The sequence below is a fragment of the Somniosus microcephalus genome, chromosome 7, assembly GCF_052327205.1.
Source record: "Somniosus microcephalus isolate GS21.2 chromosome 7, FLI_Smic_1.0, whole genome shotgun sequence".
Lineage (NCBI taxonomy): Eukaryota > Metazoa > Chordata > Chondrichthyes > Squaliformes > Somniosidae > Somniosus > Somniosus microcephalus.
Genome location: NC_140993.1, coordinates 263182317 through 263205324, shown reverse-complemented (window position 1 = coordinate 263205324; position 23008 = coordinate 263182317). Strand labels below are relative to the sequence as shown.

The 23008-nt window shown below is 46.5% G+C and overlaps 1 protein-coding gene across 4 annotated transcripts in view; it reads left to right on the top strand.

Annotated features, from left to right (window-relative positions):
- Positions 1-23008, top strand: part of col14a1a (collagen, type XIV, alpha 1a) — a 278665-nt gene that overhangs the window by 203670 nt on the left and 51987 nt on the right. For all 4 annotated transcript variants that reach the window (XM_085993692.1, XM_085993691.1, XM_085993690.1 and 1 more), the window contains 4 exons: positions 1375-1484; positions 2903-3061; positions 8289-8366; positions 20938-21024. In XM_085993692.1, coding sequence (XP_085849818.1) covers positions 1375-1484; positions 2903-3061; positions 8289-8366; positions 20938-21024 — 434 coding nt within the window. The remainder of the gene's footprint in view (positions 1-1374; positions 1485-2902; positions 3062-8288; positions 8367-20937; positions 21025-23008) is intronic.

Here is a 23008-nt window from a genome sequence, read left to right as displayed (position 1 = left end):
CTTTAAAACCTTCAACCTCGGAGATGTTTTAGGAAGGTGACCTAGAGATCAAGCTAAATTCATGTTGCGTAAAGAAAGAACTTGCATTTATATACCACCTTTCACAACGTCCCAAAGCGCTTTACAGCCATGAAGTACTTTTATGAAGTGGAGTCACTGTTGTAATGTAGGAAACGCAGCAGCCAAATTGTGCACAGCAAGCTCCCACAAACAGCACTGTGATAATGGCCAGATAATCTGTTTTAGTGCTGTTGTTTGAGTGGCCAGGACACCAGGGATAACTTCCTTGCTCTTTTTTGAAATAGTGCCATGGGATGTTTTACGTCCACCTGAGAGAGCAGATATTTCCTCGGTATAACGCTTCACTCAAAAACCGGCCCCTCTGACAGTGCAGTGCCCCTCGGTACTACACTGGGAGTGTCGGCCTGGAACATAGGCTCAAGTCTCTGGAGTGGGGCTTGAACCCACAATCTTCTGACTCAGAGGCGAGAGTGCTACCCACAGAGCCACGACTGACGCCTTGTGCTGCACCAGCAAAACAAGATTCCTAATTACCGCATCACCCTGCTTAAACAATTTTAAATGTTCACAGTTGCCACATTAGGCAAATGCTCAGTGAATTATAATTACATATGTCTTCAACCCTGTTTGACTGAGTGTACTTTCTATTAATTGTTACAGGCTGAAAAATTATCGAAGTGGTTTCTCAATGTAGGTGCCAACTGTGGCTCCGTTGGTAGCATCGATCCCTTTAAGCTGAGCGGCCGCCAAGCGCTCTGCAGGTCCTGTGCACTCAGTGAACCGGCTTTTAAATAGAAAGACTGCACATGCACGGAATTTTGCATGGCCAGCCCATGCCTATTAAAGGGGCCACGTGAGCCAAACCAAAACTAGAAGGAACATTGGTTGGTAGCACCCTTGCCTCTGAGTCAGAAGGTTGTGGGTTCAAGTCTCACTCCAGAGACTTGAGCATAAAAATCTAAGCTGATGCTCCCGGTGCAGAGCTGAGGGAGTGCTGCACTGTCGGAGGTGCCGTCTTTCGCATGAGACGTTAAACCGAGGCCCCTTCTGCTCTCTCAGGTGAGCATAAATGATCCTATGGCGTTATTTCGAAGAAGAGCAGGGCAGTTATCCTCGGCCTCAACTAACATCACCAAAATTATCCGGTCATTGTCACAGTGCTGTTTTGTGGGAGCTTGCTGTGCACAAATTGGTTGCCGCGTTTCCTACATTACAACAGTGACTACACTTCAGAAGTACTTCATTGGCTGCAAAGTGCTTTGGGACATCCTGATGTCGTGAAAGGTGCCATATAAATGCCAGCCTATTTAAGTCTATATTAATTTTTATCTTGTTTTTATTTGCTATGTTTAGATGGTGGGAAAACCCTTACTTATTTTAACTATGATTACAAGGATGATTTTCAAACTGTCACTTTTGAGGATCCAGGGGTCAAGAAGATTTTCTATGGAAGTTTTCACAAGGTCAGTTAATTTAAATTAATCCAAAAAATCTGCTTTAATTGCCTCTTTTGGATTCTGTGACTGAGTTTCATTACTGGATAATAGACTACTATTATTGCATCATTTGTGTTCCAGCAAGTAAACTTAGGGAACTTCCCCTAGTCAAACATTACATAAGGACGTAAGAAATAGGAGCAGGAGTCGGCCATTCGGCCCCTCGAGCCTGCTCCGCCATTCAATAAGATCATGGCTGATCTTCGACCTCAACTCCATTTTCCCGCCCTATCCCCATATCCCTTGGTTCCCTTAGAGCTCTAAAATCTATCGATCTCAGTCTTGAATATACTCATCGACAGAGCATCCACAGCCCTCTGGGGTAGAGAATTCCAAATATTCAAACATCTGAGTGAAGAAATTTCTCCTCATCTCAGTCCTAAATGGCCGACCCCTTATCCTGAGACTGTGTCCCCTAGATCTAGACTCTCCAGCCAGGGGAAACAGCCTCTCAGCATCTAACCTGTCAAGGGTATTATCCCAGTTTATTTTGCTAACTTATGGTGTTCTGCTTTATTTCACAGGCTAAGGGTTAATTTTATTTGGCTTGAGGTATAGTGAGATGTAATAAATATATTTGCTGAGATCAATTACCTGCTACTTGGACAACCAAACTAATCCAATGTGAAGTGTGTTGTACATTCCATGTAATTCTACATAACTCTGAGGAACTCTATGGCCTTGGAACATTTTGTTACTTTCGCATAGGAAATATGAAGTGTGTATATCAATATTCCTGATAATACTGCTTATCATAACCTCCCCTGTTGTTATAAAACCTCCTACCCTCTGTAAGCAACATCATGAGACATCAGTTGGTATACTAAAAATGAATATTGTGTCTGGCATGGGTCTGTCACAGGGCAAAACAATCTTTTTTTTTTAAAAAAGCTATTGACCTGGAGCCTGGAAATTACAAGCCCCAATAATTGACCCAAGCAGTTCACAAGTGGTGCAATTAGAAGCATACAACACAGATAGAGGCCATTTGGCCCATTGCGCCTGTGCAGGATAGATGGAGAGAAGATGTTTCCACTTGTGGGGGTAAAGTCCAAAAACTAGGGGCCATAACTATAAGATAGTCACTAATAAATCCAATAGGGAATTCAGGAGAAACTTCATTATCCAGAGAGTGTGGAATTCGCTACCACGGGGAGTAGTTGAGGCAAATAGTGCTCATCAATCCCTTTAAGGGGAAGCTAGATAAATACATGAGGGAGAAAGGAATAGAAGGATATGTTGACAGGGTGAGATAAAGTAGGGTGGGAGGAGGCTCGTGTGGAGCATGAACACCGGCACTGACCAGCTGGGCCGAATGGCCTGTTTTTTTTGCTGCACATTCTGTGTAACTCTATGTAATGTTACTCCATGTTCTTTGCCATCAGGTGCACGTGGTTATCACCAAAACCCACGCAAAGCTGATTGTCGACTGCAAGCAAGTAGGGGAGAAGGCGATCAATGCGGCGGGGAACATTACCACCGATGGGATCGAAGTGTTGGGCCGAATGGTGCGGTCTAGGGGCCCACGGGATAATTCTGCACCAGTGAGTGATTCATATCTTTCTTCCTCACTGCCAGCTTAAAACCATAGGTCATATTATCATAACTTTACATAGCATGTATACAACAACATCAACATGTATTTATACAGCGCCTTTAACGTAGTAAAACATCCCAAGGCGCTTCACAGGAGCGATTATCAGACACAATTTGACACCGAGCCACATAAGGAGATATTAGGACAGGCGACCAAAAGCTTGGTCAAAGAGGTAGGTTTTAAGGAGCGTCTTAAAGGAGGAGGGAGAGGTGGAGAGGCGGAGAAGTTTAGGGAGAGAAGTCCAGAGCTTGGGGCTCTAGGCAGCTGAAGGCACGGCCACCAATGGTGGAGCGATTATAATCAGGGATGCTCAAGAGGCCGGAATTAGAGAAGTGCAGATATGTCGGAGGAAAGGAAGTTACGCCGACCAACTGTCACGTTTTGAGATTTATCGGAATGCTCCCATTGGGCGGGGTGGGGTGGGGGTGGGGGGTTGGTGTAATATATGTTAAAAATACATTCATTGAATTAAATTTAGTCCTTGAGGGGTTAAATTCACAAGACAGAAGGGCTCGGAGTTTTGACTTTAGATTCAAACGGCGTCTTTGCACGATTGTGCTTCAGACAGAAGTTAGTTTGGACATTTTGATGACTGTTCGCACCTATTCTGGATTAGATGACAATTAGTTTGAGCTCGGAGGAGCAGTTGTTGTCAGGCTAATCTGGTGAGATTGCACTTCCGTGGGCCAGAATTAACAAGAAGGACAGAAAAAAAAAAACACGTTTGGGGTCAGCCAGGTCTAACAAAGGCTGCAAGAAGGAAGCTCTTGGCTTGAGCTGGGAATGAAGAGAGGTCCAGGTTGTTTTTTCCAGCTGTAGGCTGACTCAGAAACCAATAAAACAATAAATGAATGTTCTGTCCACCATTCACGATAGTGTAGAAAGAGTTTGTTGTTTTGTGCCGTTATGGGAAGCTTTGTGAAGAAAGAACTTGTCACCACCTCAGGACGTCCCAAAGCGCTTTACAGCCAATGAAGTACTTTTGAAGTGTAGTCACTGTTGTAATATAGGAAACGCGGCAGCCAATTCACGCACAGCAAGCTCCCACAAACAGCAGTGTGATAATGACCAGATAATCTGTTTTTTTAGTGGTGTTGATTGAGGAATACATTTTGGACAGGACACCGGGGAGAACTCCCCCGCTCCTCTTTGTACAGTGTCATGGGATCTTTTACGTCCATCCGAGAGAGCAGACGGGGCCTCGGTTTAACGTCTCATCTGATAGACAGCACCTCCAACAGTGCAGCACTCCCTCAGCACTGCACTGGGAGCGTCAGCCTAGCTTTTGTGCTCAAGTCCCTGGACTGGGACTTGAACTATTGACCTTCTGACTCAGAGGCGAGAGAGTGCTGCCAACTGAGCCGTGGCTAAAGTTTAAAACAGTCCGGTATTACTACTTCTGTTCAGTAACAAACCAGCTTCTTGCATTGTCATCTTATCAGCATGTTTACCAGTTCCGCACCAATAGACTGGAGAAGGGCATGTTGTGGGGGCGGGGCGGGGCAGGTGCGAGTTTGCGGTATTTATCTTGTATGATGAGCAGGATGCATTGGGGCATCCCAGCTATCCAAATGGTAGATATTGAGCTGTGTGAGTTAACTCTGGAATGGGAGTTAACTGTGCCGCTGAAACTGTGAGAATATTTTAAGGCAGATGCAAAATTAGTTAACACCAATCTTTAGCTGTGGGCTCAATTAAAGCCTAGACAGACTTCGAAGCCAAGCTTAACTAAGTGAAACACCCTTTTGATGAAGGGTTTTGGCAGAGATCTGTGCCTTTGTCGCGATCTTGTAAATGTATAAATCGACATTAACGCAAGTTTCACCCCTCACCAACCCAGTACCTGTACTTTGAAATCATTTGGTGATCTGGGAGCCATTCCTTGATCAAATTCGTCCTAGTTTACAACTATACAAACATTTTAAGAGAGAGGTTTTCCAGCTGGTCTATTTGATGTTTTCCAAAGCTTAGTTCCTTTTTTTGTTAAGTGACTGAGGAAAAAATAATGTATTTTAATTAAGGTGCAGTGTCTCAGATTTGCACAGATGAGAACATTTATTCCCTATTTCAATAGAATTAGTGATTGGGGAATAAATGACTCTGTTTTATTGAAGTGCACACTGGGGCAATAAAGAGGTAATAGCTCGTTTGTCGGTGCCCTCGGGCCTTTTTACAGCTCTTTGCAACTACAAGACGCAATTATGTAAACATCTGTTCCAGTCCAATGACCCTTGGTCGGCTCTGTTGTTGCCCCGCTAATCTATTATATGTCATAAGTTGCCAGCTTTGGCTCAGTGGGTCGCACTCTCACCTCTGAGTCAAAAGGTCATGGATTCAAGTCCCACTCCAGAGACTTGAGCACATGATCCAGGCTGACACGTCAGTGCAGTGCTGAGGGTGTGCTGCACTGTCGGAGGTGCCATCTTTTGGTCGAGACATTAAACCGAAGCCCTGTCTGCCGTCCCAGATGGATATAAAAGATCCCATGACACTAGGGGAGTTCTCCTGGTGTTCTGGCCAATATTTATCTCTCGACCAATATAATTCAAACAGATTACCTGGTCATTTATCTCATTGCTGTTTGTGGGAGCTTGCTGTGCACACATTGGCTGTTGCGTTTCTCTACAGTACAACAGTGACTACACTTTAAAAGTGCGCCAGGGCCTCCGTGTCCCGGGCCTGGCTGGGTTTTTTCGGCCGTTTCCGGACACACCCCGCACCCTCCCTGCCTCCCCATAAATATCGGGGCCAAAGTGTCACCTGTGGCGCAGTGGGTGGTGCTCCCTCCTCTGAGTCCGAAGGTCATGGGTTCTGGTCCCACTCCAGAGACTGAGCACAAAATCTGAGGCTGACTACCCTTTCAGGTGGATGTAAAAGATCCCATGGCACCATTTTGAAGAATAGCAGGGAGAGTTCTCCCCGGTGTGCTGGCCAACATTTATCCCTCAACCAACCTCACTTGAAAACAAAATCCAGAAAATCTGGTCATTTATCTCATTGCTGTTTTGTGGGATCTTGCTGTGTGCACATTGGCTGCCTCGTTTCCTACATTACAGCAGAGACTGCACTTCAAAAAAGTATTTCATTGTCTGTAAGTGGGACTAGCTGAAATGCTCTTGCAGAGAGCCGGCACAGGCTCGACGGGCCGAATGGCCTCCTTCTGTGCTGTGACCTTTCTATGATTCTATAAAGCACTTTGGGATGTCCTGAGGTGGTGAAAGGCATTATATAAATGCAAGTTTTTCCCTCATAGCCATCCGACCCATCAAGACAACCTAGTGCAACATGTTATAGCAACTTACGGGTCTATTATTCACTGACCGTAGGGGCTGAATTCCTATGTTGATAGATGTGAACAGTACCTCCAATACACATAGAAACATAGGAGCAGGAGTAGGCCATTCGGCCCCTCGAGCCTGCTCTGCCATTCAATGAGATCATGGCTGATCATCCAAATTCAGTACCCTGTCCCTGCCTTCTCCCCATATCCCTTGATCCCTTTAGCCTTAAGAAATATATCTAACTCCTTCTTGAATATATTTAATGAATTGGCCTCTACTGCCTTCTTTGGCAGAGAATTCCACAGGTTCACCACTCTCTGGGTGAAGAAATTCCTCCTCATCTCTGTCCTAAATGGCTTACCCCTTATCCTTAGACTGTGACCCCTGGTTCTGGACTCCCCGACCATCGGGAACATCCTTCCAGCATCTAGTCTGTCTAGTCCTGTTAGTATTTTATAAGTTTGATAACATTGTGACATTATGAAACAAATTGGGCAATGGGATGTTCCATCGGCCATAGGTATCGTACCCCGTTTATATTACAGAATCACTTCCAATGGCGGTCATTCTATAGTTTAATCCACTTTCTTTTCCTTCAGCCCTGTTTATATTGTGGTGCAGACTGAGCCACAATGCAGAACTGCCAGATGTGCAGGTCATCAAAATAGCATTTTGTGGCTTTGCTGATCTAGTCTGGATTCTCCCCAATGTTGAGGCAAGATTTGCACTAGGCCGAGGCTAGCGATGGAAACACTTGTCTGCCTGTACAGGTGGACTGAGAGTTCAGTCCGCTCACAGCCAAACTCAAAACAGCCGACGGTCACATTTCTCCAATCGCACAGCAGTTGGAGGATACGCGGAAACAGCCTCCGACAGCGATTACCTCCGACAACGCATCTTGGGTCAAATCATGAAACGAAAAGAAACAAAGAAAGAGCTTGCATTTCTATAGCGCCTTTCACAACCTCAGGACGTCCCAAAGCTCTTTACAGCCAATGAAGTACTTTTGAAGCGCAGTCTCTGCTGTAATGTCGGAAATGAATGTCGTCGTAGCTTGACTTCTGATATTTGCTTCGCTGATGTTGAGAATTCTTTGTAAACATTAATAACGAATGGACCGCATCATTAATTAGTTTAAAAACAAAAACTGGCTTTTTGTCCAGTTTACACTGAATACATTTCTGGACAGTTCACCAGTTTGTGTGGTCCAGGGCTAGACAGATGACATCACTAGTGTGTGTACACCACCCGTGAAACGACTGAATTTACTTTAGGAATAGAAACATAGAAACATCAAAAAATAGGAGCAGGAGTAGGCCGTTCGGCCCTTTGAGCCTGCTCCGCCATTCAATATGATCATGGCTGATCCTCTATCTCAATACCATATTCCCACTCTCTCCCCATACCCCTTGACGCCTTTTGTGTCTAGAAATCTATCTCCTTCTTAAATATATTCAGTAACTTGGCCTTCACAGCCGTCTGTGGCAAAGAATTCCACAGGTTCACCACCCTCTGAGTGAAGAAATTTCTCCTCATCTCAGTCCTAAATGTCCTACCCCGTATCCTGAGACTGTGACCCCTCGTTCTAGACACCCCAGCCAGGGGAAACATCCTCCCTGCATCCAGTCTGTCTAGTCCTGTCTGAATTTTATACGATTCTATGAGATCCCCTCTCATTCTTCTCAACTCTAGTGAATACAGGCCTAGTCGACCCAATCTCTCCTCATACGACAGTGATTACTGTGGCTAATAAAATTATAGCAATTTACTGTAGGCGTTGACTTAGTATAGCAGAATACATTTCTAGGTAGTTAAGAAAAGTCGTATGACCTTATTAAATGCGCTTGCTCTTTCACAGAGATTTACCTTGTAGTATTTTTATTTCAATTCTAGTTTCAACTGCAAGGATTCGATATTTCCTGTTCCACTTCCTATGCAAACAGGGACAAGTGTTGTGAACTTCCAGCTCTGGTGAGTACAGAATAAAATAACAATGATTTCTGCAGAGGTGCTGTCCCTGGATTTGTGTATATTTATGTTTTTGGAGACATGGAGATGTTTCTGAGCATTTGTGTGGGGTTAACGGCAGTTTACTCAGGAATTGCCAATTCTGGGATCGATTCAGCCTGTTTTGTTGCAATTATTTTTCCAAACATTCACATTCAATGAAAATTTGCAGGAAAAAAAACCCAGTATAACAATCTGGTTAACGAGCACATGTGAACTTTACAACGTACTTTGCACTTGGGGGCTCAATAACTATTTGGGCAGAGCACATGGATCAGGTGGGGGGAATCACACATCTGTAGCGGAGCCTGCCTGATGTTTCCATCCATTTAACTGAATCGATGGAAATTTGGGGCGGGGGGGGGTATTCCATTCCGGTCATGCAATCTTCCCTAACCCAACTTTCCTCCATCCAGACCAAGCACAAAGCAGCAACAACAACAACTTGTCTTTAAATAGTGCTTTTAATGTAGTAAAACATCCCAAGGTGCTTCACTGAAGCGATTTATCAAACAAAATTTGACCGAGCCACATAAGGAGATATTGGGACAGGTGACCAAAAGCTTGATCAAAGGGGTAGGTTTTAAGGAGCGTCTTAAAGGAGGACAGAGAGGTGGAGAGGTTTAGGGAGAGAGTTCCAGAGCTTTAGGACCTCGGCAGCTGAAGGCACGGCCGCCAATGGTGGAGCGATTAAAATTGGGGATATGCAAGAGGCCAGAATTGGAGGGGTGCAGAGATCTCGGATTGTTGTAGGGCTGGAGGAGGTTACAGAGATAGGAAGGGGCGAGACCATGGAGGGATTTGAGCATGAGATTGAGAATTTTAAAATCGAGGTGTTGCTTAAGCAGTAAAATATGCCCCAAGAAATATATATAAAATAAGATATGTTTGAGCTAAAAGTTGAAAGGCCCTTTATTCCTTATAATCGAAAATATTAAAATTAAGCAATAAATAGTCTATAACTATAATTGCTGTTACTATAGCAATGGAAGATATGGAACTTTAACAGCCTACATTGGCTCCTGCTCTGGCAACGTCTCGATTTAAAAATTCTCATCCTTGTGTTCAAATCCCTCCATGGCCTCGCCCCCCCTCCCTATCTCTGTAATCTCCTCCAGCCCCACAACCCCCCACCCCCGAGATCTCTGCGCTCTTCCAATTCTGGCCTCTTGCGTATCCTCGATTATAATCGCTGCACCATCGGCAGCCGTGCCTTCAGCTGCCTGGGCCCTAAACTCTGGAATTCCCTCCCTAAACCTCTCCGCCTCTCCACCCCTCTCTCCTCCTTAAAACCTACCTCCTTTGACCAAGCTTTTGGTCACCTGTCCTAATATCTTATTCTGTGGCTCAGTGTCAAAATTTTGTTTGATAACGCTCCTGTAAAGCGCCTTGGGATGTTTTACTATGTTAAAAGCACTTGTATAAATGCAAGTTGTTGTTAGAAACGAGAAGAGTAGAAATATATAGAACTTGCAGTATGGAAAAGGGCCATTCGGCCCATCTAGTCCATGTTGTCATTTACCCTCCACGCGAGCAAATAGTCCTGATCCCATTTACCCACCCTGGTCCCGTACCCCTTCATCCACCCATCCAATCTAATCCTGAAAGTTGACATCACATCTGCATCAACAACTGACTGTGGATGTGTTGTTCCACAGCTTCACAACTCGCCGTGTAGAGATCTTGCAATCTGTTCCAAATCTCTTACATTTATTCTTGATTTATCGTCCCCTCATTCTAGACCTTTGAGGTTTTGGATATGGTTTCCTTCATGTCCCACCTTTTAAACACTTTGAACAGATATCACCCTCACATCATCGTTGTTCTATTGAGATAACCCCCAAGTTTTCGAAATCTTTCATTATATTTATAGTCCCCCATACCAGCCAGCGTCCTAATAGAAATCTGAAATAAAAGCAGAAAATGCTGGAAACACTCAGCAGGTCAGGGAGCATCTGTGGAGAGAGAAACAGAGTTAACGTTTTAGGTCGACGACCTTTCATCAGAACTCAGATCTGTGCTGTACCCTCACTAAAGCCTCAATACTGCACACAGTATAACGGAAGTCTTAATAAGATTTTGCATCGGCTTATCATTACCTTTTGGCTTCTATAGGCTAGGGGGGGAAAATTGGGTTGCTTTGCGCCTCCCGTTAGCACCCAAAGAGGGCGCTAATGGGGCACAAAGCAACTAGCGCCCAGGCGCGGCGCCGCCCACGCCTCCCGCGAAATTCAGCGGGAGGTTAGCGGCGGCGGTAACCGGTAGTGCCCCACAGCGTTGCACCGCCGGCGATGACGTCATCGCCGTGCGCAGCGCCTCAGCTGCGATCTTCGAGAACGCCCCCTGACTTGTCCCCAGACGCTATGTCCGACAGGGTCAGGGGGGGCCTACCTGCAGCCAGGGCGGCGCGATTTAAAGGCGAGGTACGGGGCGGCCATTTTTGTTGCTGGCTGCCTGCCAGCACCTGCCCCTGCTCTCGTCCCCAGCCTCCTGAACCGCCCCCCCCCTGCAGAGTGCCAGCTGCGCTCCAAGAGCCCGGCACTTCTCTTGAGTGCCGGCACTCCCGATCCCCAGCTGGGCCCACGGGTCGCGCTGCGCTAGGCCCCTCCCCTTTATGAAGGGGAGGAAGGCCTGCAATACCGCGGTGCGATATTGACTCACAGCACCCCAAGAGGGATGCAGGGAGCTTCCAGTAGCGCCCCGCTTCCCTCTTGGGGCGCAACCACTCAATTTCCGGCACGGGAGCGCTAATTTTTCCGGGGCACTAAAAGTAGCACCCGGCGAAGTTAGCGCCCCTCAATTTCTCCCCCTAGATTTATAACACGATAGTTAAGCTTGCAGTAGAATTGCGAATGTTTTCATTTGCCAAATTACAAAAACTGACTGTCCATTATTTTCACTCTTTAAGTAGCTGAATGCTGCCAGAGCTAAAAAAAAACCCTCCAAGGGTTTTCATATTACAAGTGTGTGGGCTGAACAGGCTGTAACTGTGAATTCCTGTCCACCCCCCATTTCCCAAGCAGCGTCTATGTAGATTGACCGCAGCAGTCGGCTTTATTACTGGCTTATGTCACTGACCGAATGGGACAGGACCACCAGCATTCAGAAATCCATTCCCAACTTATTAAAGCATCAAAGTATTTTCAAAGCCTTGCACTAAGGAATGAATTTTCAATACCTTTACAGTTTACAAAAATGCACACATTTTTTTTGGGGGGGGAGGGGGCATGGAGAGAAATTATTTCCAGCGTAAAGCTATTGTTTTGTGGTAAGTTGTATTATAATACGAACTGCAGTGACTGAGTGAATCTGCAGCGATCCCTGCACGTCTCCCCTCCCCTCCTCCGCTGCAGCATCCGTGGGAGAAAATGGTCTCACGGGTGCTGACACCTCCTCTGGTACTTTGCCCGAGTGGCCAATTATTCACACGGGAGATTTGACGATGAGTTTTGGCCATTTGGTTTAACCAGAAGGGCTAAGCCTAATCCTTTGCTCACACATGCACATTAAATGGGGTCACCGAGAGACATGGGGGAGAAATTCATCATCGCCCCGTTCGGGGGCGGTAACCTTTGAAAGCTTGGAAACTCAGCACCAAGCGCTAATGATTCCCAGCTTTCACAAAATTGGTTTTCGCACTAAATCAAGCGCTCCACTTCCTTCCTACAGGACACAGAGTTGGTGGTGCAGCGCTGCACAATGTCCCGTGCGGCGCTGCCGCGTTCCGAGGCTCCTTCCCTCCCTTAAAGGCACTGCATTGGGACCAGTCAGCTGGTCCTCAACGGTGGCCACGGTTCGACCCGATCAGCCCCCATGCACTCCAGCAGAGTGCCGGGCTGATCGATCGCGGCCTAGGAGAAGGAAAAAAATAAATTGAGCAAAACCATTTCAGAAATTTAGGGACTTACCTCGGCAACCTCCCCTTTAGCTTTCGCCCCCGAAGCGCCCGGCCTCCCGGTCAACGCCTCCTGCAGCTGTCGGTGTCGTCGCCCGGCGATGCTGCAGGGGGGGGGGCGGAACCGAAGTTCGGGTCCGGGGCGGTACCGGGGCGATGCGTGCGGCGATGACGTCACGCTCTCCGGGCGAAGGAGATCAGGGCGCAACGCCACACCGCCACCGCAAACCTCCCGCCGAATTTAGCGGGAGGTGATATTCTCGCCGTGCCCGGGCGGTAAGTGGTTAACGCCCCGTTATCGCCCCCCAGAGGTGCTAACAGGAGGCGCAAAGGTAACCAATTTCTCCCTCATAGAATGGTAGGGCACAATTCTAACCTAACCAGCCCATTGGAGAAACTGACGGCACCGGGAATGACACTGGATTTACACCCCGCCTGATTTTACTCTCCATTGAAGTCAATATTGGACAGGGCATAAAACCAGCGATCCACCCAATTCCGTGTGATTCCTGTCCAGGGAGTTTGGTTAAAATTATCACTATAGAATCTTACAGCAAAGAAGGAGGCCATTCAGCCCATCTTGCCTGTGCCGGATGACATAATTAATTTTCTCCCAGCCCCCACACTGACCCTACCAACGACCTAGCTGAGATTGTTAAGTCAGCATAGAACACCCACTAATCCTGGGATCTTCCTGGCCTGTATGACCCATGACATGAATCAGTCATTCATGAAAGAAATAATACTGAGCGGCCTACGGGTGGCGCTGTCCAGGGAGAGTATAAATACTCGGGCATGGGCCCAGCTTGCGCAGGTCCTTCTTAACAGGAACTAGTGAAGGACACAACTAGACCTCCATGTTGTAAAACAGTTGATTAAAGATTTGTTTAATGCTTAGACCAAGTGCTTAGTAGTTTTCTTACGTCAATCCATGTAAACAACAACAACAAATTCCATTTATACGGTGCCTTTAATGTAGTAAAAAGTCCTAAGGTGCTTCGCAGGAGTGATTATCAAATAAAATGTGACACCGAGACACATGAGGAGATATTAGGTCAGCTGACCAAATGCTTGGTCAAAGAGGTGGGTTTTAAGGAGGATCTTAAAGGAGGAGAGAGAGAGGTGGAGAGGTTTAGGTTAGGAATCAGAGCTTAGGGCCTAGGCAGCTGAAGGCATGGCCGCCAATGGTGAGGTGAAGGAAATCGGGGGTGCGCAAGAGGCCAGAATTGGAGGAGCGCAGAGATCTCGGAGGGATGCAAGACTGGAGAAGATGACAGAGCTAGGCAGGGGCAAGGCCATGGAGGGATTTGAAAACAAGGATGAGAACTTTAAAATCGAGGCATTGCTTAACCTGGAGCCAATGTAGGTCAGCGAGCACACAGGGGGTGATGGGCGAACGGGACTTGGTGCGAGTTAGGTTACGGGCAGAAAAACAGGAAATGCTCAGCAGATCAGGCAGCATCTGTGGCCAGAGATACAGAAGCTAACGTTTCAGGTCGATGACCTTTCATCAGAAACGGTGTGAGTTAGGACACGGGGCAGCAGAGTTTTGGATGAGCTCAAGTTTACGGAGGGTGCAAGGTGGGTGGCCAGCCAGGAGTGCATTGGAATAGTCGAGTCTAAATAAAGCTAGTGATCCATGTGAGGGAGCCAATCTGAATGATCGGCCCTCTCACTGGAGGCAGTCCCTATGTAAAGGAGGAAGGGCTAGAGCACCCACTGGTACACAGAGAGCAACTCGACTGTAGGCTTTGCCCCCTTCGCTGACGGATGTGCAATTGTGCAGCTGCCAAACATGAGCAGCCATCTTGGAGCAGCCATTTTTGCTCTGGTCACACACCATGTGGAGCTGTCATCCCATTGGTGCAGGCCAGCTGGGAGATTTTCCGGCCTCTTCAGATTGAGCCCTGACTTGATGGAAAGTCCGGGGTCAGAAACTATTCGTTGCAAACACCACTTTAGAAGCAACCGAACCAGAGGGGAAGATGAGGAGATTTATTTTTTTAACGCTGCGAACTGTTGTGATCTGGAATGCGCTGCCTGAAAGGGAAGGTAGAAGCAGATTGAATAGTAATTTTCAAAAGGGAATTGGATAAATACTCGAAGAGGAAAAATTTGCAGGGCTTTGGGGGAAAGAGCAGGGGCGAGTGGGACTAATCGGAGAGCTCTTTCAAAGAGCCGGCACAGGCATCAAGGGGTATGGGGAGAGAGCGGGAATATGGTATAGAGATAGAGGATCAGCCATGATCATATTGAATGGTGGAGCAGGCTCGAAGGGCCGAATGGCTGACTCCTGCTCCTATTTTTCTATGTTTCTAGGCACGATGGGCCGAATGGCCTCCTTCTGTGCTGTATGATTCTATGAACGGCACAAGTGTAAGATTATATGTGTGCGGTGGGTTTAAAGTCGTGATTGCGACTTTTGAATACCTGTGAATTCCTGGATGCTTCTTGTCGGTGTTGATCAGAATCCTGAGCTTCAGTATAAATGAGATAAATTCAGCACGCCAGCATCCATAACACATTGTCAGATCAATTTGCCATAGGAGAGGCCGCTTCCATATAAAACGGCATTAAAGCTAAGATGACGCGGCTACAGATTTAAAACAAAAGGAATAGCCGCGAAAGAGAAACATGCTGTGGCCAGATTCAGCGGTCTTGTATAAATATGCACGAGACTCGTGGAGATCCAGGTCCCTTCTGGCCTGTGTAGAGCTTTATTCTCCGAGCCTCCGCCTGCATAGCAAAGCAGACTTTCGAAAGCAATCAGGAGAGAAAAGAAAACAAGCACCCTCATTGAGAAAATAAATCTCATCATTGCAGGGTCAGGAACATTTTTTACCATGCATTCCAACTCTCAAACTTCTGATTTTAAAAGCAGCTATTGTTTAAAATTATTTATGACAGGCATAAAATGTCATATTCCTTACAATAAAACTCTGTGATGATTTATCATATTTAGGCTATATTCCATTTATTTGCTCATTTCTGGAAGTTAGTCACTCTTGGCCGTATGGTAATTGGCAAAAGAACCAGAGGGGAGATGAGGAGAATTTTTTTACGCAGCGAGTTATGATGATCTGGAACGCGCTGCCTGAAAGGGCGGTGGAAGCAGATTCAATAGTAACTTTCAAAAGGAAATTGGATAAATAATTGCAGGGTAAATTTTGCAGGGCTATGGAGGAAAGAGCAGGGGGATTGGGACTAATTGGATCGCTCCTTCAAAGAGCCGGCACAGGCACGATGGGCTGAATGGCCTCCTTCTGTGCTGTATCCTTCTATATAAGTTTAAATTTAAATAAATACAAAAAAAACTAAACAATGTTGAGAAAAAGCAAAGTAGAATCGAAAGCAACACTAAAAGGTACTGAAAAAATTAAAATTAAAAAAATATATACAGTAAAGCATCTGCCCTTTTAAAATCTCTGACACCCAAACGTTCCCTTTATGTCTAATCTAAATGGGTGAGCAAACCGGAAGTCACACTGTGCCTTATTTACATCTACGATCCAGGCTGAAAATAGTATTATGGTTGGCAGCTCTCCAGAACCTTGCCCATTGCTCATGTGTGAATCTAGACAGGGAACAGCAGCAACTTACTTGACAATGGGATGGGGGGGGGGGGGAGCAAGCACAGCCTTGTCGAACTCAATCCTGTATCTATCTACAGGAAACTCTTTTTTATCCGGCACCGACGGGACCGGCGTGTTGCCGGTTGATCAAAAAGTCCGGATTACAGAGAGGTATACTTACCAAGGTACGAGAGCCCCGTACACGGCCACAGGTGCAGGAACCCCGGTTACACGGCCACAGGTGCAGGAGTCCCTGTTGCACGGCCACAGGTGCAGGAGCCCCGGTTACACGGCCACAGGTGCAGGAACCCCGGTTACACGGCCACAGGTGCAGGAACCCCGGTTACACGGCCACAGATCCAGGAACCCTGGTTACACGGCCATTAATATATAGTAAAGCTTACCTGAACCTACTCCTAAATTTTGCCAGTTAAAAGAGAGTTTCCTGTACAACATTTCCAGCAAGAGTGACTGGGCAGTGATCAGTCACGGGACCCAAGCTCATCTTTCCTCTCCTTGGGACAGCGTAAGCCAAGTGTATCCCCACTTGTTGAGATCAGTAAGTCACTGCAAATCAAACCTGGGGCCTGGCTGATCTCACAGAGCTCAGTTTCCCTATTGAAGGCATTGGTTATGTACAGAGGATTGCATAGAATGTACAGCACAGAAACCGGCTATTCGGCCCAACGGGTCCATGCCGGTATTTATGCTCCACACTCCTCCCACCCCTCTTCATCTCACCCCATCACCATATCTGTTGTGTATGTACCTTTAAGAGACTAAGCTGTCTCAAACTTCACAATGTAATCGCAAAAGAGGATCACCGAACCATTTGGGTCACCCTCACGATAGCAGGGTCCCAAGTTAAAATGGAATTGGATACAGGATCAGCGCTAACCGTCATGAATCGACAAGACTACGAGTGGCTATTCTCACACACACCCTTGAGAGAGACATCCATCGTCTTGACGACGTATACGGGGCAAAAAGTATACCCCAGAGGAAAAATAAGGGTGCCTGTCGAATACAACGGCAAGAAAATACGGAAATTGTATCTCTACATACTGCAAAATGGTGGACCACCGTTATTGGGACGTGAATGGAACAGGAAGATAAGCTTAGATTGGCACTCCATTCATGCAATGACGGTGGATGGTAAAAAAGATGAAGACGTCACTCCTGGACGATTGTCAACAATCTTAGCTAACGCCAAAGAGGTATTTCAACAAGAACTGGGCACTCTTAAAGGCGTAACCGCCTTGATAAAAATAGAAGAGAATGCAATTCCCAAGTTTTTCAAAGCAAGACCAGTACCATATGCAATTCGCCCAGCCGTCGAGGCAGAGCTGGAGAATCTGGAGAAGGCAGGCGTGTTGTCTAAGGTCGACTGGAGCGAGTGGGCGACACCCATCGTTCCTGTCATGAAGAAAACGTTAAGCAATAAGTCTGAGGAGCCAAGGAAGGTTCGCATCTGTGGGGACTTCAAGGTGACGGTGAACCCAGTCCTTCACACAGTACAATATCCTCTTCCGAGGATAGAAGACATCTTCGCCTCACTATCTGGAGGGAAGCGTTTTACAAAAATTGACCTAGCACAAGCATATTTGCAGATGGAGGTTGATGAATCCTCTAGGAAGTATCTCACGATAAACACTCACAAAGGTCTTTACCAGTATCATCGATTGGTATTCGGAGTAGCATCGGCTCCGGCGATATGGCAAAGAGCAATGGAACAAGTCCTGCAAGGGATTCCGGGGACTCAGTGTTACTTGGACGACATCCTTGTGACAGGTGAAGATGACAGTGAACACCTTAACAACCTAGAACAGGTGCTCACTAGACTACGGGAACATGGGCTACGAGCCAACCGCCCCAAGTGCGAGTTTTTTAAGAAACAGATATCGTATTGTGGCCACGTGATTGATGAAGAGGGGTTACATAAGTCCCCTGACAAAATTGAAGCGGTTGTTAAGGCCCCAGCGCCTGAAAATGTGTCGCAACTGAGGTCATTCCTCGGATTGGTGAATTACTACCATAAGTTTTTGCCGAATTTGTCCACAATTCTGCATCCACTGAACGCCCTACTACGAACGGGAGTAGCATGGAAATGGAGCAATGACTGCAAGCGGGCCTTTCAGAAGAGTAAGGACTTAATCACTTCAAGAGAAGTATTGGCTCACTACAACCCAGCACTGCCGATCAGACTGGCGTGTGATGCGTCTCCCTACGGCATTGGGGCGGTACTGTCACATAAATTCCTTGATGGTTTAGAGAGGCCGATAGCTTTTGCGTCACGCTCGTTAACTTCTGCCGAGCGTAACTACGCCCAGATTGACAGAGGCCCTCAGCCTAGTGTGGGGGGTGAAGAAGTTCAATCACTACCTGCACGGTCAAAAATTTACTCTACTAACCGATCATCAACCTCTTGTCTCCATTTTCAACCCTCAGAAGGGCGTACCAATAATGACAGCGCAACGGCTGCAGAGGTGGTCCCTTTTCCTAGGGGCACACCAATATGACATCGAGTACAAAGGAACTAAACAGCATGGGAATGCTGATGGATTGTCGCGCCTACCGTTGCCGACGGTGGAAGAAGACCTTGCAGTGGATCCAATGGAGATATTCCACTCGACCATAGTCGAATGTCTCCCTGTGACGAATGCAAACATAGAAAAGGAAACACGAAATGACCCGACACTATCCCGGGTCTATGATTTAACGGTGAAGGGATGGCCAGCAAATGGCGAACCACTGCTGCCAGCATTCTCGCCAAGAAGAGAACAGCTGTCAGTGTGCAGAGGAACCTTGATGTGTGGATCCAGAGTAGTAATTCCACCTAAGTTGACGGATAGAGTGCTCAATGAGCTTCATGAGGGTCATCTGGGAGGGGTAAAAATGAAGAACTTAGCCAGAGCATTTGTGTGGTGGCCGGGAATCGATAGAGAAATCGAAGAGATGACCAAGAGCTGTGCAGGATGCCAGAAGGTCCAAAACGCCCCGCCAGAAGGTCCAAAACGCCCCACCACAAGCTCCTCTACATCCATGGGAGTGGCCCTCATCTCCATGGCAAAGGGTGCACATTGATTTTGCTGGTCCCTTCATGGACTCGATGTTTTTAATTGCGGTGGATGCACATTCAAAGTGGCCAGAGGTAATAAAAATGTCCTCAACCACCACAGAAAAAACTATCACAGTTTTACGAACCATATTCACCAGGAATGGGCTGCCTGAACAGATTTGCTCTGACAATGGACCACAGTTTGTGTCTGAAGAGTTCCGGAGGTTCTTAAAGAACAATGGTGTTAAGCATTACACATCTGCCCCATATCATCCAGCCACTAATGGATTGGCCGAGAGGTTTGTTCAAACATTCAAGAAGGATATCAAGGCAATGTGTAATGAAGATATACCCCTACAACACAAGGTGGACAACGTCTTGTTTGCCTACCGGAATGCGACACATGCGGTTACCAACCAAACTCCAGCCATGATGTTCTTCAATCGAAGACTACGATGCCGCTTGGATTTGGTTAAGCCAAACGTCCGAAGAGATGTGGAGAACAGACAGTTTCAGAATATGAATGAAAGGCCGACCAGGAGTTTTAAGATCGGTCAACCAGTTTTGGCCCGGGACTACCGCACTGAGAAATGGCAGCCAGGAACGATTTGTACACGGCAAGGACCTCTCATGTATACCGTGGACGTTGGAGAGAGCATTGTAAGACACCATGCTGACCAGATTCTAGAGTCACTGGAAAACGTCAACTCCACACTACGATCTGATACACCTGGCAATGAAATCGACGTACCAATTGCAGCTACCGCAGAATCGGTGATATTGGAAGCAGATGAACCAAACAACGACATTGATCCCAACTCAACCTTGCCAGAAGAACCTGATACCCCAAAGAGGCGTTATCCAGACAGAATCAGGAAGCCTCCTCAAAGACTGAACTTATAATTGCTTAAACTCAACCAATGTATCTAGCAACCGTAATTGTGATTGTAATTAGTTATCATTTAGTTGTTAAATGAATGTTATGTACTGTTTATCTAAAAGGGGAGGAATTGTTGTGTATGTACCTTTAAGAGAATAACTGGTCTCAGACTGCAGTACCGGCAGTGACCACCCCTGTATAAAAGGCGCTAGTAAGCCTCTGTAGTTTCAGTTTACCGATTGACTCCATTCAGTAAAGACTTATTTTGTTCAACTCCTGCTGTCCATGTCTCAATCATACACGGACATAATAATATCCTTCTATTCCTTTCTCCCTCATGTGTTTATCCAGCTTCCCCTTAAGTATATCTATGCTATTCACCTCAACCACTCCTTGTGGTAGCAAGTTCCACATTCTAACCACTCTCTGGGTGAAGAGGTTTTTCCTGAATTCCTTATTGGATTTATTAGTGACTATCTTATATTTATGACCCTTAGTTTTCGGCTCCCCACAAGTGGAAACATCTTCTCTACGTCTACCCTATCGAGCCCCTTCATAATTTTAAAGACCTCTATTGGGTCCCAGATTTTTTTTATCCCCAAATTGTCCTGGGTTTTTATCTGTTTTGCCTCTCCCAGGAGATGACATGGTCTCCGGTGGGGTGGGGAGTGTTTATACAGGAAACTCTCGATTTACCGGCACCTAAATAACCGGAAATCTCTGTTAACCGGCAAAATTCAGGAGTAGGTTCAGGTAAGTTTTACTTCATATTAGTGGCCGTTCCTGGATCTGTGGCTGTGTAACCGGGGTTCCTGCACTTGTTGCTAAGCAACAGGGACGCTTGGTCTGTGGCCGGGGTTCCTGCACCTGTTGCTAAGCAACAGGGAAGCCTGGATTTGTTGCTGTGTACGGAGCTCTCGTACCTTTTAACTATAACTCTCTGTAATCCGGACTTTTTGTTAAACCGGCACCACGCCGGTCCCGTCGGTGCCGGATAAAAAAGAATTTCCTGTATTGTGATAGACAAGGTATTGTAATTGTGTGGGACAGGCTAGATGGACCGAAGGGTCTTTACCTGTCCGTATTTGTTTGTATGTTCGTATGATTAATTGTCATGTTATTTATTTCAGAGAGATGAAGCCAATTGCCCAGCTCTTCCACACGCCTGCACTTGTTCTCAAGACAGCAAAGGACCACCTGGGCCCCTAGGACCTCCAGTAAGATGCAATATTTGATTTGAAAAAATATAACTGGATGAAAACATTTTAGTCTCGAAGTCCAAAGATTTCTTTAATGGATCTTATTTGGCAGATTTTGTTTGTAGGAATGTGGCTCAATTCCTTTTTTCCACATTTTTCACATTATAATTGTGTGGCTTCTTCTCAGTGCTGTCAATAAAGCATACGGGATCCTTGGCTTTATGAGTAGAGGCATAGAGTACAAAAGCAGGGAAATTATGCTAAACCTTTATAGGTTAGGCATCAGCTGGAGTATTGTGTTAAATTCTGGGCACCTCACTTTAGGAAGGCTGTCATGGCCTTGGAGAGGATGCAGAGGAGATTTACTGGAATGGTATCAGGGATGAGGGGCTTCATTTACGTGGAGAGACTAGACAGGAGATGCTGGGGTTGTTCTCCTTAGAGCAGGGAAAGTTAAGGGGAGATTTGATAGAGGGGTTCAAAAAGTTAGGGGGCGATTTTGCCAGCCCAGGGAGGCAAGTAAGGAGGCAAGACTGCCGGGAAAATGGCAGAATCTGGGGGCGGGTACCCAACCCGCCTCCATGCCATCTTCCCAGGAGGCGGGTACTCGACCTGCGGTGGGAGCCACTTCCCCGAGGCGGGAAGGGGATTAGTGCCAATTAACTGCCTGTTAACAGGTAGTCAACAGGCAGTTTTTTGGAGAATCCCTATTTTCAGCCCTGAAGTGTGGGCTTCCCGATGGCTCCGAACTTCGCCAGGGTCAGCGAGACGGGCCGTCAGTCTACGGGGGTCGGAGGGTTCGAGATGTCCGGTGTGCAGGTGAGTGATGGGTGCAAGTGTGGAGAGGTTAGTGTGTGAGGTGAGTGTAAAGTGTTTTAATAAGTTTTACTTACCTTTCGTTCTTCCTTCAGGTCTCGGGAGTCCCTCATCTCACCGGCACAGAAAGCAGAATGGCCGCTGAACTGTCAAAAGCTGCAGCCTTCTGCTTTCTGCTCAGGAGAGATCTCTAACTGAGTCTGAGTGGAAGGACTCAACTTAGAGGACAGATTGTCAGTGTTTGACAACTTCACAGAGCTGTCAAACGATGATATTTCATCTGTCAAAAGCTCTTGACAGATGAAACGTCACTCGCTGACGTCACCGGTAACCGACTTTCCCTTAATTGGCCTGCTTAATTATGAAGGGGTTCGATAGGGTAGACGTAGGAAAGATGTTTCCACTTGTGGAGGAGTTCAAAACTAAGGTTCATAAATATAAGATAGTCATTAATAAATGCAGTAAGGAATTCAGGAGAAACTTCTTTACCCAGAGAGTGGTGGGAATGTAGAACTCTCTACCATAAGGAATAATTGAGGCAAATAGCATAGATGCATTTAAGGGGAAGCTAGATATGTACATGAGGGAGAAAGGAATAGAAGGATATGCTGAGAGGGTGAGATGAAGTAAGGTGGGAGGAGGCTTAGAATCATAGAATGGTTACAGCACGGAAGGCCATTCAGCCGTCGAGCCCGTGCCGGCTCTCTGCAAGAGCACTTCAGCTAGTCCCACTCCCCCGCCCTTTCCCGTAGTCATGCAAATTTTTTTCCTTCAGGTACTTAACCAATTCCCTTTTGGAAGCCATGATTGAATCTGCCTCCACCACCCTTTCAGGCAGTGCATTCCAGATCCTAACCACTCGCTGCGTAAAAAAGCTTTTTCTTACGGCGCCTTTGGTTCTTTTGCCAAACCTTAAATCTGTGTCTTCTGGTTCTCGACCCTTCCGCCAATGGGAACAGTTCCTCTCTATCTACTCTGTCCAGACCCCTCATGATTTTGAACACCTCTATCAAATCTCCTCTAAATCTTCTCTACTCCAAGGAGAACAACCCCAGCTTCTCCAGTCTATCAACGTAACTGAAGTCCCTCATTCCTGGAATTATTCTCATAAATCTTTTCTACACCTTCTCTAAGGCCTTCACATCCTTCCTAAAGTGTGGTGCCCAGAATTGGACTCAGTACTCCA